The following is a 17412-nucleotide window of genomic DNA, read 5'->3' on the forward strand; positions in this document are numbered from 1 at the left end:
GTACTGTAAATTATTTATTTCATTAATTTACAAAACAATACAAGTTTGGAAACAACCAGCATGATAGCCCAAAACTGGTTCCTGTACAAAAATATTAAAATGTAAAACATATTACCCTGTACAAAACAATTGAGACTGATATCCATTGACTTATAATTGTCTTTTTTCCTGTTTAATACGTTGTATATTTTCATAGAGAAAATATGGCATAAGGAGATATCTCATGGTATAGGTCGTTTATCTTCAAATTTTCAAGTCGATTTTTTGTCAACTGAAGACAATTACTGTCTATTATTAGTGTTTTGTTGGGGTGAGAGTGTAAGAACTGCACAGTATGAGAGACTACCAGCGTCACATAGCTTCACCAAAAACAACTACTAGGACTATCGGCTAATTTAATACTGAAATTTGCAACATAAACACCCCATTGCATATCTTCTCATGCTATATTTTCTTTATGATATTATGTTGTTGATTTTTGTGTCTGTTTTTGTTGTACTCTCGTTTTGTGTCGCCTACTGAATTAACTACCCTTTTGGTACTACCATAGAATGAATGTACTGAAAGAAACTCACTTATGATTTCAACTTTTTCGACAGAAGGGAAACGGAAACACCAATCTCGTGTCAACCTACTTCTGACAATACTGTCGATTGAGCACCCTGACATTCTGACCAGTAAGAAAGTGCAACATTTAGTAGAGGACGGTGTGACGAACGATGTTGGCATCAAGCTGTCTCATCCAGAACTGGACAAAGTTCAGGAAGCTGTTCAGTTTCTGGCAGCATGCAGATCTGACCTTATCCGAAGTTACCAATGCAGATATCTGGTGCCAAATTTATTCATCAAAGGGATTGTTATAGAAACGAGACGGTGAGAAATAATATTCTAATTTAATTTTGAGTTGGAAAGTCAAAAACTATTATTTTACTGATTTTTGGTAGCTATTGAAAATGGAACTTGATACTAAAATATTTTCATAATCTATAATATAATAAAGGAAAGAATTCATCCATCATCAAGAAGAGAAACCATTATCTTCAACTATGAAAGAATTGACTTTCATAGACAATAAAGGCCAGGTCTTCGTGGATAGATCATCTATAATATAATAAAGGAAAGAACTGGCTCATACACGTACGGGATAGGAATTCATGAATCACACATCATCACGTCTGAACTACTGTACTGATTAACTAAAAAAATTGCATATAGATTCTTAATTTACCGATGATGGTTATATTCCTATTTTCAATTCTGCAAGATTTCAGTAGGTCTAGTTTTTAATTAGACCCTTGCGGAGCACAGGTTACCTGCTAGTTTATAATGAATTATGACAGACATTATAATTTATTCTATTATATATTGAGAAAGATATAAATATTCTATTTTAACATGCCTATTGAGAATCAGATGGTCATCCTTTATATTGATAACCTCGTATCCATTATGATGTAGTGTTGTACTTACAACCTTAAACCATAGAAAAAACCTCAATTTTACTCATTAGAGGTGCTCCATTCATAAAAAACTTGTAGATTTTGCAAAGTATTTTTTTCTATTTCAGTTCCATGATAGCGGTTGAGTTATTGGGCGAGAGGGCTTGTTTGCATGGTACAGACATTCCTCATGGCTATATGAATCTCAAACTCAGACTTCTCAGGAAGATGAACTACGAAGTAATACTGGTAAGTTATTCAAATTAAAACTTGTAGGATTATCCAAAATTAATAACACGGTTAACCTAAATGATTCACGATTGTTAGAGATTCTTGGGTTTCCTAACAATAGAGATACAGTATTGCAACTAGGATTATTTAATATTACAATGGAAGTTGAGGAGTAAAATTCCAACAATAGTTTCACGCAGAATTAATAGACTTGCAAACCTGAATTTTCTTTTATAACAAGTAGTGTTTTGACTACCATAAAATTCCTGAACAACCTGATTTCCTGTTGAATATTAAAACATCATTAATAAGTGTATGATTTTGGAACATTAACGTCATCTCTTTCAGAAGTTGAAGAATGAAATTTCATTTCTCACCCATAGGTTTTCCAAACATTAGGCCTACTCATTAACCAGTTCCTGTTTAATTATTATTATGTTGCGGATGATGCCCACATAAACCCTATCAAATTTGCAAACCTTTCAATAATAGTGGAATGTAGTAATTTTTATATATCGATAGCTTTTCAATATGATAAGACTCAATTATGTATTCTCCACCGTATGGTGAATAATGATGGAAATTCAGTTTTCCAGATATTATTGATTTTATATCTGGTGAGAGAAAAGAAGGAATGCATGGAAAATAATATCTCTAATCCTGAACAGGAAAAATGTTTTCACCTGGTTTTCCTGCTTCTTAGTTGGTGTTTTGAGAAGCGAGACTCATCAATGTATCATCACATTTAGTTTATTTTGTAAACTATAGAATACTGATCAGTTTCGTTTCTTTTACTCCAATGGAAGTTTATTATTCAATGAATTGAGTAGACGTCAAATTAAATTATTTATTTTTTAAAATAGGTAGTGATGGGGCTTCATTATACAGATAACGTTTCGTTTTTTCATGAATTTTCAATGAGTTCGCTTTTTTGTAGAAGAGATACATATCTTGGTCCATTGTGACTTCTTCTCTTATTCATTGATCTTGACATGTTCTTTGTTTTATCAATTTCACAACTCTATTCAAAAATATTTCCGATATAAATCCATTTTCGCTTGAAAATGGAATTTGAATCATCTTCATTAAATCACTTAATGTATTAGTATGGTTTTTAATTTTGACTGACTCAATCATGGTAATTTACAGGACTTTATTATTTTTGTAAACTATTCTCTCAGCAGTTCATTCCAGTAAATATATTATTTTATATTTAATGGTGTTGTTATTAAATTAATAGAAATTTGAGTAAGGCGTAAACGATAGAAAAAGAAACAATCCTCCCAACCTTGAAACTTTTGAACACACCTGTATTGTAACTTCCAAAATAATTATTTGGCACATTCTCTGTTGTTTTTTCAATTTATTCTTCATTTATTTATTGTGCTTCCACATGTATTTCTATTAAATAAATATGTTATTATTGTATTACAGATAAATAAAAGAGACATTAAAGGCATACAAGAAGACTTGATGGTGAAAATCGAGGATGAAATCCGAAGAATAGATAATTTATGATCAAAGTTATGATGTTGAAGAGTTGTTCCTAATGCTGAAGGTACTAATTGCATCATTATTCACTCTATATTCTTTGAATAAGTGCCGTAAGCTAGCAGTTCTGTTTATTCATGTAGTTAATAGCGACTTTTTCAGAGTCATTAAATCAATTTTAAAAAAGAATTTATTATTAAGATGTTAACCCTTTAGCGCCGTGCGTGTTCATATGATCACAGGCAACAATGCCAACTTAATGAAGGGAAAATGAAGGGAATTTTATAATTTCATGGTTGGTATGCATGTAATGGCCTTGATAATGTATGATGCTATGCTTTTAGTACGTGTTTGACTTCTTATGAGTGATTGTGCTTCTACAATGACCGATCGAAATCATAATCGCTATGACTCATCAAATCTGAACTGTATACGGTTGACGTAAGTAATAATTATATTGATTCTATTTTCTCATTCAACTGAATAATGCTGTATTTGTTTTCTAATAATGTTATTCTTAGTATCTTACAACATAACGACAGAAAATATTATTTCTGCTTATTGCTAGATGGCTTTGTTTACTGCTGTGATCATATGGACACGCTAGGCGCTTGCGGGGTCAATGTTCCATTTTCTCCAATTTCCAGATATAACATATGGTTTTTTTTCTAGGGACTTGACCCTGCAAGAAGCCATTGATATTTTGGAGTGTGATGATGCAGATGATGTCCAGGGTATTTTCATTGAGCCACCCGCACCCAACATTGATACTGATGAGGACTCGGGGGATGAGGATGGGGGAGGATATGTTGATAATCTCACAGGACGACAGTTAACTAGTCAAGTTGAAGTTGTAACAAATAGCAGAAATGATACATCAGTTCTTGATAATACTTTCGAAGATTTGAGCAGTTCTACTGTAGTAAAAAATAGTAAAAAGTTGAAGAAAGAAGATTGGAAAGATGAAGATTTGCCACAGAAGGATGTTTTTTTTCCAGAGCCAAATTATGTACCTTATCGGGATAAGTCTCCAGTTGAATTATTTGAAATGTTTTTTGATGACGAAATAATAAAGCTATTCATAGATGAATCATTGAAGTATGCTCTTTTCAAGAATTGTAAAGATCCAAAAATTACGTCAAAAGAATTGAAAGTATTTCTTGCTATTTTATTCCTATCTGGCTACAATCAGCTTCCGAGTAAACGATCTTATTGGGATGAAAAGAAAGATATGAGAAATGAGATTGTCGTGGATTCTATGAGACGAGACAGGTTTTTAGAAATTTGTCGTTTTCTTCATTGTCAAGACAACAACAATATTAACAGAAATGATAAAATGTGGAAGCTGAGGCCACTGATGAACTTACTGCAGAAGAAGTGTATTGCTCATTTTCAGCCTGAGGAGAACCTTTCATTTGATGAGTCTATGGTAGCTTACTTTGGTAAACACTCCTGCAAGCAATTTATCAGGGGGAAGCCTATCAGATTTGGTTACAAAGTCTGGTGTCTGAATACAGTGTCTGGATATTTGATCAATTTTGAAATTTATCAGGGAAAAAATCCATTTGGTAATGAGGTTTATGAAAAAGAATTCGGTAAATGTGCAGCACCATTATTAAAAATGATTGATGAAATCCCAGATGACAAAAAAAATTTACATTTTAAATTTTATTGTGATAACCTCTTCACAAGCGTGAAACTGATGGTGCACTTGAAAGAGAGAGGGTATGATGTAACTGGAACACTGCGAGAGAATAGAGTACCGAAGGAATGTGGGCTGACTCATTCTAAGTCATTGAAAAAGAAGGAAAGAGGTTTCTATGAGAAGAGATCAACTCAGTCAGTTGGGATGATTGTACGTTGGGTTGATAATTCAGTTGTTACTGTTGGGTCCACCTGCTATGGAGTAGAGCCGCTCATCCATACTCAGAGGTATTGTAAAGCAGCTAAAGGGAGAGTTCGTGTACAACAGCCAAATGCTATAAAGCAGTACAACAAGTTCATGGGCGGAACCGATCGAATGGATGAGAATCTCTCATATTATCGAATTGGTGTGAGATCAAAAAAGTGGTATTGGCCACTTCTAACTTGGATGATGGATGTTGTAATGCATAATAGTTGGGTATTAGCAAGGAAATCTGGCTGTTCCATTTCTCAGTTGGATTTTCGGAGAGAGATTGTGAATTGCTATTTAACGAAATTTGGTAATCCACGAGCTGGAATTGGACGACCATCTATTTCCAAATTCGGTGACAATAATTGTAGAGTCAGCAATGATATAAGACTAGATGATTCGGGTCACTTGGCTAGAGATTGCAACCGGCGCAGATGTGCTGGTGAATGCAAAGGTACAGTGAGAAGTGAATGTATCAAATGTGATGTAGGCCTCTGTCTAAAATGTTTTGTTCCTTTCCACTCCAAATAAAAAAGAGCATAACTGTCATTTGAATATATATAATAATTCGTATATGAATGACTGATAATTCGAAATAATTTCACTTCTATTAGTAAAATTACTATAGATTACTACTATACAGTGAATACTATAAAAACAATTTTGAACTCTAATTGAAAGCTTATTTTGTTTCTATAATATATATATTTTTTTTGTCTCTATATCATATATATTTGGTCTTTATCATATATTTGTAACATTGAATGACATAATAAATAATTATTATTACCATCAGATTTTTTATTTGTATTCTCAAGAGAATGTATTATCTATTACTGGATAGTTCAGTGCTGAACGGTTCTTGAACGGAGCTCTCTAGTTCAGCTGTAGGCTGTGTGCATGTATTTAGCTTTTGACCCCGGTAGCGCCTAGTGTGTCCATATGATCACATGCCATATCTTGAAAACCAATGAGTGTAATATGTTGAAATTCTAGAAACAGTATTCTTTTTATACCTACATCAAATTCTGAGAGTATCATGAGAAATGAGAGTAAAAAAAAACTCCGGCGCTAAAGGGTTAAGTGAAATGTATCCTTCTTCCTTCAAGACATTTGTTTGTTTTTTCCTCCAGGAGTGAAGTGAATCAGTTTATTAAAATACTTTATTTTTCATTCGATATTCAACTCTTTTTTTGTTTTTGTTTTCTTATCATCTCGGTATCTTAATTAAATTGTATTTGCAATAACGTAGTTTATTGGTAAAGTGGACATTATAGTCCAAATTTTGCCCCGTCATCAAATAAGTCATTCTATTGTAACACATGTATACATCCTTGATGACCTTGAGAAACCGAATTGTCAAGCTCTTGAGAATCCAAAATCTTTTTATGTCTAATTATTGTGAATTTACGATTAGATGGTTATGAAGTAGGTAGATTTCTAACAAGGGATTAGATGACACAGGAGTCATGGATTCTAAATTTCTTTGACTTTGAATACCATTACCAGCTTTTGGGAGGTAGGTGTGTGTATTTCAGGTATGTGTGTATTCCCCATTCCAGTAATAAGATCGAATTTCAAACATTAGTCACATCTTTTTACGTACAACATAATAATTATATTTTATAAATTGCACAGTCTTCACAAAAAACATTATACAGTACACAAAAAGCAAGATGAAAAGTTTTAGATAATTATTGAAGTGTTCTCACAATATGATCTAATTTGAAATGAAATATATATGGTTGATACACATAAATATGGAACTAGAAAACACCGAATATATAAAAATTAGGTAACGATTAAACCATCACTAGACACTATTCAGGTACGAAATAAATATTGATGTTCTGAGATCAGTGATTAAGTTGACTTCAGCTGGAAAGTGCTTCTTTTGGTGAAGGATCTTGTTTTCTTGAGGACTTGTTCACTCCGTTCGAGAGGGCCGCTTCGTTTCTTCTTGTTCTGGGTGCCTGCAATTCAAAAGCAAATTCATAGATAAATAGAATTATTACTGAAAATCGCATTTTTGACCGAGCGAAGTGAGGTCTAAGATTCAAGTCGACGGTTTGCCATTTCTCTTAATGTTTAAATGTTTAAATTTTTGAATGTTTAAATTTTTGAAGTTTATATGTTGCGCATTTACGGCAAAACGCGGTAATAGATTTTCATGAAATTTGACAGGTATGTTCCTTTCTTAATTGCGCGTCGACGTATATACAAGGTTTTTGGAAATTTTGCATTTCAAGGATAATATAAAAGGAAAAAGGAGCCTCCTTCATACGCCAATATTAGAATTATTCAGCTGATAAGTGATTACACAGATGTGTGGAGAAGCCAGTCTATTGCTGTATTTCCATAATGTCTATAGTTTCAATCAGGTACTTGTGGATGAGAATACTGCGTGAGGTCTACTGTTCACAGAACTACTAGCTAGTACTAATGATTCAGTATTAGGACAAGAGTTTATAAGTGTTTACATTGCTCGACTATTGTTACACTGTTAAAAAATAATGAGTACCAGCTCGAGAGAGACTTTGATGCCTTCGGAAACCTTGAAACATTAGCATTAACCTGTCATCAGTTCTTACCTCATAATAATGATAAAGTTTTATTTACTTCTGTTCCGAACTGAATCCTAAATATGATTGGGGTAGGTTAACATTCGTAGATAAAAATTATGTAATTTTTCAATTTCATTAAAGGCTTATTAACACTCTATTAAATGAAGCACTCAAGTTTCATGATGTATGATTCCATTTGGATATTACGTTTTCATAATTCCATTACTATTTCATTCCACATCGCCTCATTACCCACATACAAGTCATTCAATTATTAGAGGTTGATTCTCACATACCAGTATCAGTGAACATGTTCGTTATAGTGAGAATATCATTTCCATAAGTTTCAATGTGACAATATTCATACTGGCTCGGCTGGGCTGAGCGAGAATAGTCCCATTAGAACACATGAGAATTATATTTTGACTGTACTGGATACGCACACTGATACTGGTATGTGGGTATTCAGCTTATTTCCTCAAACTTATCACAGTCACATTATAATTATTGAAATAGATTGAACATATTAATTTTGGAAGATACGTGACGAATCCATGAGCCTCTTTCACAGTAGGTTACTATAGTGAGGTTCACGTTATAATGGCAGTGCAGAAAGGGTACGCGACTAGGTGCCACCCCGACTACTTGACACCCCGTCAACCTGTCCCCTTTTAAAACCGGTTTTTAGGGGACAAGTAGACGTGAGCCATACCCGTCTAGTTGTCTCCTTTCTAAGGAGGTGACAACTAGTCGGGGGGACACCCTGTCGTGAGAGTGCAAGGTGTCAAGTTGTCGTTTACGGTCGGGACTAGCTGACACCTCCGGTCCAGTAGGTGTCAAGTAGTCGGGGGGACAACTTGACGGCAGTGGCATATTTTTACGAGGGTACAAGTAGTCGTCGACGGTCATGACAACCTATCCCCTCGAATCCACTCCACAAGAAATCACCATTCCGGCTGGCTCTTCATTTGAAAGTTGGAAAATGAAGCCTAACTATCAAGTTCTATATGAAAAGGCATAAATATTCCTAATTTTGTATTTTCAACATCATGTCTTTGTTAGTGAGCCTTTTCAACCATGGTGCAATCAAGAATAAGTATAGAAACAGACTGGATGTCGAAAGAGCCTCAAAATATTTGTCTAACAATAGTGACAAGCTATTTTTTTGAAGTTATTTATTTGACAAGTTATTTTTCAACTTGTGAACAAGTTATAAAATTTGTTTGAACAGTGTCTGTGAGTGTAGAAGACACATACACAACTTGAAGATTCTCATTGGCCTTCTTATGGTCTGATTGCGATCTGAGCGCAAGTGTGTATAAATAATGATTTTTCTCATATTAATTACCAGACTTCATGTAATACCTCAGTTGATAACCAGACTGATAGCTTCATCTGCCATATTATCATTCATTGATGAATGAAAATTTGACTGTCCTAGCATTAGGCTCAATTTACTCGTAAACGGTGCGTCTGACGGGAAAATAGAACTAAACAAAATGTGTTTAGAATTGTGTTCTACATCTGGTTCAGTCATCAAAAGGGCTTATTATTAATTTTTTCTGTTTTCAACTAACTCGAAAAAATTTGTCCCAAGAATAGCAAAAACGGCGAATATCTCCCGAACCGTGCGTTTGACGGGAAAATGTTACTGAGCCATAAGTGCTTGGAATTCAATTCTACATCATAACCAGTAATAAAAATTGCTTGATCCCTCCTGCCTACGCCGCGGGGGTGTAAGTCGTGTCAACTGGTGCTCTGTAGGTGACAAGTAGTCGGGGTGACAACTTGACGCTGCAAGGTGTCTTGTAGACGTGAGCCATCCCCGTCTACTTGTCTCTTTTCTAAGGAGGTGTCAACTAGTCGAGGGGACACCCTGACGCGAGGGTGCGAGGTGTCAAGTAGTCGTTTACGGTCGGGACTAGTTGGCACCTTTGGTCCAGTAGGTGTCAAGTAGTCGGGGGACAACTTGACGGCAATGGCATATTTTTACGAGGGTACAAGTAGTCGCCTATGGCCAAAATGACCAGGTGTCAAGTAGTCGGGGTGACAACTAGACGGCTACTCTGCAGAAAGATAGAACAACGTTGCCGATCCTCACTGTCTTGGTTAATGCCTTCTTGACGGTAGCTGATACAGGTATATTAATTGTTCATTCTCGTTTAAAATAATCAATAAATCATATTTTATCAAACAAGGAGTTATATTTTTCAATTTTTTCATAATTAAGATGAAATATTTTGTTAATTAATTATCAATTGTACATTGTTAAAAGCCGATCTGGCGACAGAGCAAAGCGAGAGAGACATAGCGCTATCCGCTTTGTTGAATGATAGACAAGGATAGCAATACCATTGCTAATCAAACACTGTCATTATATCGTGGACCTCACTATAGATGACAGGATTATCTATGACGGTATCATCTTCAAAAAAATGGCTTTACCTCAGTAGGTGGTGGTGGGTGCTTCCTTTTGCGCAGAGGTCGATCTAGTTGCACCACTGTCACTGTTTCTGTTGCACTTTTGCTGGGGGCAGCCGGGGGAGGAGGAGCAGGAGGAGGTGGGGTGACAAGACTAGTTTCCCCCCGTTCTTTCTCACTTTTGCCCTCTTTATCAGGTGCTGCTTTGGCGGTTTTCGGCAGCGGAAACGGCAGAGGAATCGGAATCGGTATTGGGATTGGAATCGGAATGGGAAGCGGAACTGGGTAGGGTACTAGCACGGTGACTGGGGGCAGTAGGCTGGGAGGTGGTGGTATGGGTTGATGGGGGGGTTTGATAGGTTGGGTTGGGTTGAAAGGTTGGTGGGTTGGGTTGAAAGGTTGATGGGTTGGGTTGAAGGGTTGATGGGTTGGGTTGAAAGGTTGATGGGTTGATGTTGGGTTTATGAGATGATTTTTTGGTGGCAGCGGTGGGGGTCGGAGAGGTAAGAGAGGTGGAGGTGGAAGAGGGGGTGGTGCCAGAGGCCGTTGGCGGTGCCTGCGCGTGCGGCGGCGGAAGTGTGACGTGACTGGAGGCGGCGCTGTGTTTTTGGGCGCCTTTGGCGGTGGCTGGACTGGAGGCAGAGGTGAGGCCGACCTTGATCTGTCCGAGTCGGGTGATTCTGATCTGAAAAGGCAAAATCATCAGAGATAAATTTATTTTGAGGGACATTTGCACAGTAAAAGCTTGAACTGAATTGATATCAGCTGATGGCTTAATCTCAATATGAACCACATAACAACCAAAATTTAGTGGTTACCTAAGGGGTACCACTTATTTATACGTATCCACAATCCATTACTTTTTGATATGGATTTAATCCAGTTTAAACTGAGATTTTGTTTAAACTGGCACTGTCCAAACGGAACATAATCTTTCAAATAGATCTCAATCAATATTATAGTTTGTCTGAGCATGATGATTGTTAGCTTCCAATCTCCCTCATCGATATAAAATACAATCATATAATTTGAATTGGAAAAAATAATACGAAAATACACTTATGTTAATTCTTATAGCCTGCTAATTAAGTTTTTTTACCCTTGTAAAATTACGTTTACCAGCTGTAACTGAGTATGACTTGTGTTTTGTTCACTTATGGAAATGTACATTGGGTATTACGGGGAGGCAGAACATCCGAAAGGATCTCTCTGCCAAAAAGTCGTGAGCATTATAGTAGTAAACTCTTGATTATCAAGATATATTCAGATTACAATAAGTTTATAGATAGTAAGTTCCTTTTCTTTTATTTGTTATTTGTGATTATGAGCTTTGATAATATTATTTCTACACGCACACTAATAATAAGAGTCTCTGGGAAGCTATTAAAAACAAACAAACAAACAAGTAAATGCCTTTGTTGGAGTGACCACTTTACAGGCCGACTCCACAAAGACTATCAATAAGTTGGAAAATGGCTTCCCGGTGATATAGAGCCCACCTAAAGTTCTAGGTGTCTATCTCTAAACATCATCTTTCCCCTTACCACCCAAACACACGACTGGAGCTTATGTGAACATCACCCTCATCAATAAAAAATATGCAAACATGTCATTCTAATTGGAAAAATCAATATGAATAAATTTGAAATAAAACAAAAATACAGTAATGTTAAATTACCTGCAATCTCGCATCCATAGTTCAGGGGTGATGAGTGGAGGACTCTCTCCTTTCTCGTTGGAATCATTGAGATGTGGATGCAGCTGCAGGTGTGCTTGCGTCTCTTTGCAGAAAATGTTCATCTTGTACTGGTTCAAGCACTTGTCACTGAAACAATCAATTGCAATTAAATCGATTATAAATTAAGAAAAAAAATGGATACCAAAAAGCTTGAAATCAGAATACGTACTATGATGATATGAAAATTCAAGTAATTATATGCCAAAGTCCTGATAGCTTGTGCTATTTGAATCACAGCTTTGAGGATGAGTGACTATGACGTGGTACGACGCCACCAACTGAGCTTCGGGATCATGCCACAGTAATGCATATTATGAGGGTCACTTGATGAGGCATGGCGGCCTCCTTTTGACGGCAAAAGGACTGTGGAGGGAGAGAGTGTGCTGGGTCGGAGGAGAGTGAAGATGGTGAATGAGGAGGAGGAGGTGATTGAGGAGGAGAATGATTCCAGAGAGGAGGGGAAATACTTGCTGAAGAAAATAGCATAGTACAGAGAGGAATGGAGAAGGAGGAATCATGTATGGACCTGCACAAGGGCAGAATACTGATGATGATGATGATGAGGTACCGTATTGGCATGGAATTAATTTGAAATTGGCAATCCGAAATCTGGACATACTGTATACTAATAGTGTGTTTGGTTCCTTAATATAAAAATTTCTTCAAAGTTAGAACGTTTGTATAATTGTTTGTTATCGATTTAATATATTTAAAAAGTATTTTCAATTTGAAAACCTGTGTTTTTATTTTTGAGTGTGAAGTTGGTTGTAATTTAATGATGTGACAGTGACATCCTAGCCACATTGGACTGTTGCAGAAATCAGAATTGGAACAGGTTTGGGTTTGAGTCTGTAGTACGTTTTTTTACTAGTGTAATTCTTGATTTAATAAATTGAAATTATGAGGTTAGGTAGATTATCAATTCTAAAAACTCTAGAAAAAATACACATTCTTACAGACCAGGTCATGTAGCTTTGTTTATCGGCGGAAAGCCACTACCGTTCAAAAACATGGAACATTTTTGAAAATGTATCTTTCTATAAGCAACAGATGCTCTTTTGTATCTTCTTAAAAGCATCCGAAAAGATACATAAGGAGCTTTTTGGAGTCACCTCATCAGCACAACACAGCCTATCAGCTGCAATTTTTGTTCAACATGCTCTTTCCATTGTTGGTGATACGTTGCAACTCTCTCTTTCTTGAAGAATCTCTGTGTGTAGGGAGCTTCCTCCATCTCTGAAGCCTGATGATTTTGCAAAGCCGTGAATATTACCCTGCGAACCATACCTTGTCAATATGCCATTTCAAAGTCACGGAGGCGAAGCTACGGGACGTGTACTTTACAAGAGGTACATCATTCGTTATTTGGATAAACTATATTTAAAATATTTGATGTTTCTAAACATTATTCATGTTTTCTCGGAATACGAGCCAAACATTTTTGTGGATAAATCACCCCCTACTTTCACTTATATTACAGAATGGGATTAAGAATGAATACGACATATTATATTCATGGACGAAGCCACATATCCCTTTCATAGATGGTTAATTTGATAAATAATTGAAAAATTAACAAAAAATACAAATTTACAAAAGAGAAGTAGGAATGCCGAGAAAGTCATGGGTACTGAACATAAGCTGCTCAGAAGGCCTAATCGGTTAAGTGGGGAACTGAATATGAATATAAATTTATATGATCATGATGAATAGTAATGATGGAGATGACGTCATGAGTAGGCCTACCTGCAAAACTGCAGCTGATGATCACCGTCAGTGAAGTCGACATAATTGACTGTGTGGCGCACATGACGACACCAGTCGCACGTCTTGTTGCGCTTGAAGCTGGCGCGGCGGCACTGTGTGAAGCACACCTCCGAACAGAACCAAGTGCCTCCTCCTCCGCCCCTCTGGCTGCCGCCTCCACCGCCGCCGCTCCTGAACGCTCCCGCCCCCACTGCTTTGCCGCACCAACCGCAACGGCCTGAAAACATTGCAGAAATAATACAACTTGCTACTGGAATAGTGCAGCAATACTATAAATAGAGAACAGTTTTGGATTATAACAACTGGAAGACAATATACAGAGTGTTTCAAAAGTAGTGTCGAACATTTTAGGGTATTGATCCTGGATGATAGGAGTCTACAAATGTCGTATGACATCAAATGAAGTGTCCAAAACTCAGCGGTTATCCTTAAAGAGCTGCCATTTTGTTTTTCCACTTAGGAAGTTTTATCTCAAGAACGAAATGTAGTATTGATCTGAAATTTGGCATGAATATTTATGTTATAAAGACTCAACTTCAAGAAATAAAACAAAATATTTTCGATGTAAATTTTCAAAATGGTGGCCATTTTAAATTTTTGATTGCAAATATCACGAAAACCGTTCACTTTACAGAAAATTAACAAGAGACAAAAAAGTTAGAAAATTTCATCAAGATTTTAAGGATACCTCATTTATCAAGATTGGTGAGAGAATTGGGCGGGATGCACACCGGAGAAACGCGTTTCGTGAAAAAAGTTTCAGGAAACGTGAAACGAAAGTTGCTCGCAATCGACTGATAAGATTAAGCAGGGAACGTTTCTTTTGTATGCATGCGCGAGTGAAACGGATTGCATGAAAGAGGGCTTCACGAAATGCGTTTCTCCGGTGTGCATCCCGCCTAACAGAGAAATTAATTATTTTCGTACAGCATGCATGATCATGAACAAACAAGATCATCTGAAAAACATTGTAAAATCAGATGGCCATATGGAGCAAAACCGAGATTCAAAGCTTCATCTTGAATACAATTGGAATTAAAAATAATATTGATGTTTGAATTGTGAAAAGTGGTCATGCATGCAATACGAAAATGATTATTTCTCTGTTATTCTTCGACCAATCTTAAAAAATGAGTTATCCTTGAAATATTGATAAAATTTTGCTAACTTTCTTGTCTCTTGTGAATTTTCTGTAAAGTGAACGGTTTTTGTGATATTTGCAATCAAAATTTTAAAATGGTCGCCATTTTGAAAATTTACATCGAAATTTTTTCATAATTTTTCAAAAGTTGAGTCTTTATAGCATACATATTCATGCCAAATTTCAGATCAATACATCATTTCGTTCTTGAGATGAAAATTCCTAAGTGAAAAAACAAAATGGCAGCTATAAGGATAACCGCTGAGTTTTGGACACTTCAAATACGACATTTGTAGTCTCCTATCATCCAGGAACAATACCCTAAAATGTTCGACACTACTTCTGAAACATCCTGTATAGATAACATCATTTCGAACAATATGTAAACTCACTAACCCAATGCATTTGCACCCCCTCCCAAAATTTATTACTGCTACCACAGAAGAAGGAACCCTTGAAGGATTCCTTAGAATAATGAACCCTTCTTCTGTATGTTTTTTACTATAGTGAGGTCCATGTTATAATGGCAGTGGAGAAAAAGAAAGGAGAACAACGTTACCGATCCTCAGTCTTGTCAATGCCTTCTATGGATGGTAGCTGATACAGGTTTATTCAATTCAAATTGAGTTTATTCACAAAATCATTAAAAATACAGTACATGTATAAATAATATTATTGTTAATATTATTAATAATATTATCACTTGTGAATTTTCCCCACATAAACAAGTCTGTGTGTGGGGAAAGATAGATACTAATATTATTAACTATTCATTCTCGTTCAAAATAATCAATTATTGACCGAACGAAGTGAGGTCTAAGATTCAAGTCGACGGTTTGGCATTTCTCTTAATGTTTATATGTTTATATATTTATATGTTGCTCATTTACGGCGAAACGCGGTAATAGATTTTCATGAAATTTGACGGGTATGTTCCTTTTTTAATTGCGCGTCGACGTATATACAAGTAATATACGACGTATAATATTAGAGTAAAAATCAGACTATAGAATTATTCATCATAAATCAGCTGACAAGTGATTACACAGATGTGTGGAGAAGCCAGTCTATTACTGTATTTGTATAAGGTCTATAGTTTCAATCAAAGACATTAAAGAGGTATGCATCTTTAAGCTGGGTTTACACCAAAGTTATTAACAAAATGGTTATAAATTCTATTAGATTGAACGGAAGTTGACAAACACATATGTTCATCATGTGTATGATAAATTATGTTCAATCTAATATAATCTAAAAGGATTGAGTTATTAACATTTTTTTAATAAATTTTGTCTAATCGCAGCTTTAAGGTCTTTGGTTTCAATATTTTGTTTTGCAGTCATGGTATTATTATGCGTGCCCATCAGTATCAATATTCTCACATTCGAAAAAACTAATTTAATAGGTGAATAAAAATAAACAAATGAACTAAATAATGCTGGAGAAATTATAATATTTTTGATTCTAAAAAAATTGGAATACAAATTCAAACGTGAACTGAGTTTGTTAACATTAATTTAAAACAGTTGACATCTGGTACTTGTGGATGAGAATACTGCGTGAGGTCAACTGTTCACAGAACTACTAGTATTTTATTAAGCAAGAAGCTATATTTTCCAACAATTTCATAATGAATTTTCATGATAATATGAAGCATTTTGTTAATTAATTATTCTACATTGTTAAAAGACGATCAGAGCAAAGTGAAAAAGGAATAGTGCTATCGGCTTTGTTGAATGAGAGGCAATGATAGCAATATCATTGCTAATCAAACACTGCCATTATGACGTGGACCTCACTATACGTGCTGCTTCTAACACTTTCTCTAGTACATGAGCTTCCAATAGTTGAGTAGGTTAATTGCCGAAAAATTGAATTTTCTCTAAATCTGAAGTAAATTTTATACTGTATTTCTAATATTATGTACATTTCATTAGTTTGATTCCTTGTAGGTATTTTAAAGGAAATAATTTTTTCTTATTTTGACTCAGAGGAACTTGGAGCGTAATAAAAATCATTAAATCATTAATTTTTAACCTTGATATTCTTTTCAAATAATGCTTCCCACAAGTTTGATGGATTATTTCCAATTATTGTAAATTTTATATGAACATGCCACTGATATAAGGTAAGTATATAAGTAGGTAAAATATATCGTTGGGTTTTATGGAATCATATCAGAGTTTTTGTCACTGTCTACTGTAAATTAAAAGAGTGACTAAATGTGGTCATCAGGTTTCCTCTTCCTAACAATTCTACCGGTCAATACCGTAACATATTATGTGTATAAATGCGTTAGGCTTGATGTTAGGCTAAACAAATATTTATAATTAGCCTTCAGTGAACATACGTCCCGATATTTCCTAGGCATTCCCGATTTTCAAGCATTTGTCTCGGCGTCCAAAATCACTTTGTAACTCCAGTTTTTCATATTTCCATTTTCATCTGTGGCCTCTTTATCTGTGACGATTTATATGTTTAAATGAATTAAATTATATGTTTACATGAGTATAATATTGTGGATTTGAGTGAAATTTTCAATTTTTTTTTTTTTGCAATTGTGAAGGAAGATTTTTGTATGGATTCGTATTTGGAAATTTGTCAATCTGATAAATTCAAAATCGTAGTAGATACATTTTTTGGACTCAAAATTGTGTGCGAATCATTTAAGTATGTAACATAACCTTCAGACTGTGCATTCCAAATTAAGGATTGAAGCAGTTTTG

At 35.4% G+C, this 17412-nt stretch overlaps 3 protein-coding genes across 4 annotated transcripts in view; 2 read left to right on the top strand and 1 right to left on the bottom strand.

Annotated features, from left to right (window-relative positions):
• LOC111056834 overlaps window positions 1-17412 on the top strand; it is a 36504-nt gene that overhangs the window by 4282 nt on the left and 14810 nt on the right. Inside the window, exons 3-5 of the mRNA XM_022344245.2 lie at window positions 600-873; window positions 1568-1688; window positions 3105-3228. Coding sequence (XP_022199937.2) covers window positions 600-873; window positions 1568-1688; window positions 3105-3188 — 479 coding nt within the window. The 3' untranslated portion in view covers window positions 3189-3228. The remainder of the gene's footprint in view (window positions 1-599; window positions 874-1567; window positions 1689-3104; window positions 3229-17412) is intronic.
• Window positions 3516-6139, top strand: LOC111049745 (piggyBac transposable element-derived protein 3-like). Its single transcript, XM_022335906.2, has 2 exons — window positions 3516-3602; window positions 3834-6139. Exons 1-2 carry the CDS (start codon window positions 3523-3525, stop codon window positions 5584-5586), a joined length of 1833 nt encoding a protein of 610 aa, XP_022191598.2. The 5' UTR covers window positions 3516-3522; the 3' UTR covers window positions 5587-6139.
• LOC111056836 (sine oculis-binding protein homolog) overlaps window positions 6645-17412 on the bottom strand; it is a 32481-nt gene continuing 21713 nt past the window's right edge. Inside the window, exons 3-6 of one of the 2 annotated variants that reach the window (XM_039432076.1) lie at window positions 13525-13762; window positions 11719-11865; window positions 10065-10725; window positions 6645-7028 (exon numbers count right to left, since the gene is read on the bottom strand). In XM_039432076.1, coding sequence (XP_039288010.1) covers window positions 6930-7028; window positions 10065-10725; window positions 11719-11865; window positions 13525-13762 — 1145 coding nt within the window. In that variant the 3' untranslated portion in view covers window positions 6645-6929. The remainder of the gene's footprint in view (window positions 7029-10064; window positions 10726-11718; window positions 11866-13524; window positions 13763-17412) is intronic. The other variant, XM_039432077.1, reaches the window with a different exon arrangement.

This window comes from Nilaparvata lugens, chromosome 7 (genome assembly GCF_014356525.2).
Source record: "Nilaparvata lugens isolate BPH chromosome 7, ASM1435652v1, whole genome shotgun sequence".
Taxonomy (NCBI): Eukaryota; Metazoa; Arthropoda; class Insecta; order Hemiptera; family Delphacidae; genus Nilaparvata; species Nilaparvata lugens.

Bases quoted from the DNA above. Each gene is read 5' to 3' on its own strand.
- LOC111049745 (XM_022335906.2), top strand. From the start codon at position 3,523: ATGAGTGATTGTGCTTCTACAATGACCGATCGAAATCATAATCGCTAT. The intron at 3,603-3,833 runs GTAAGTAATAAT...TTTTTTTTCTAG, and splicing joins CTGAACTGTATACGGTTGAC to GGACTTGACCCTGCAAGAAG.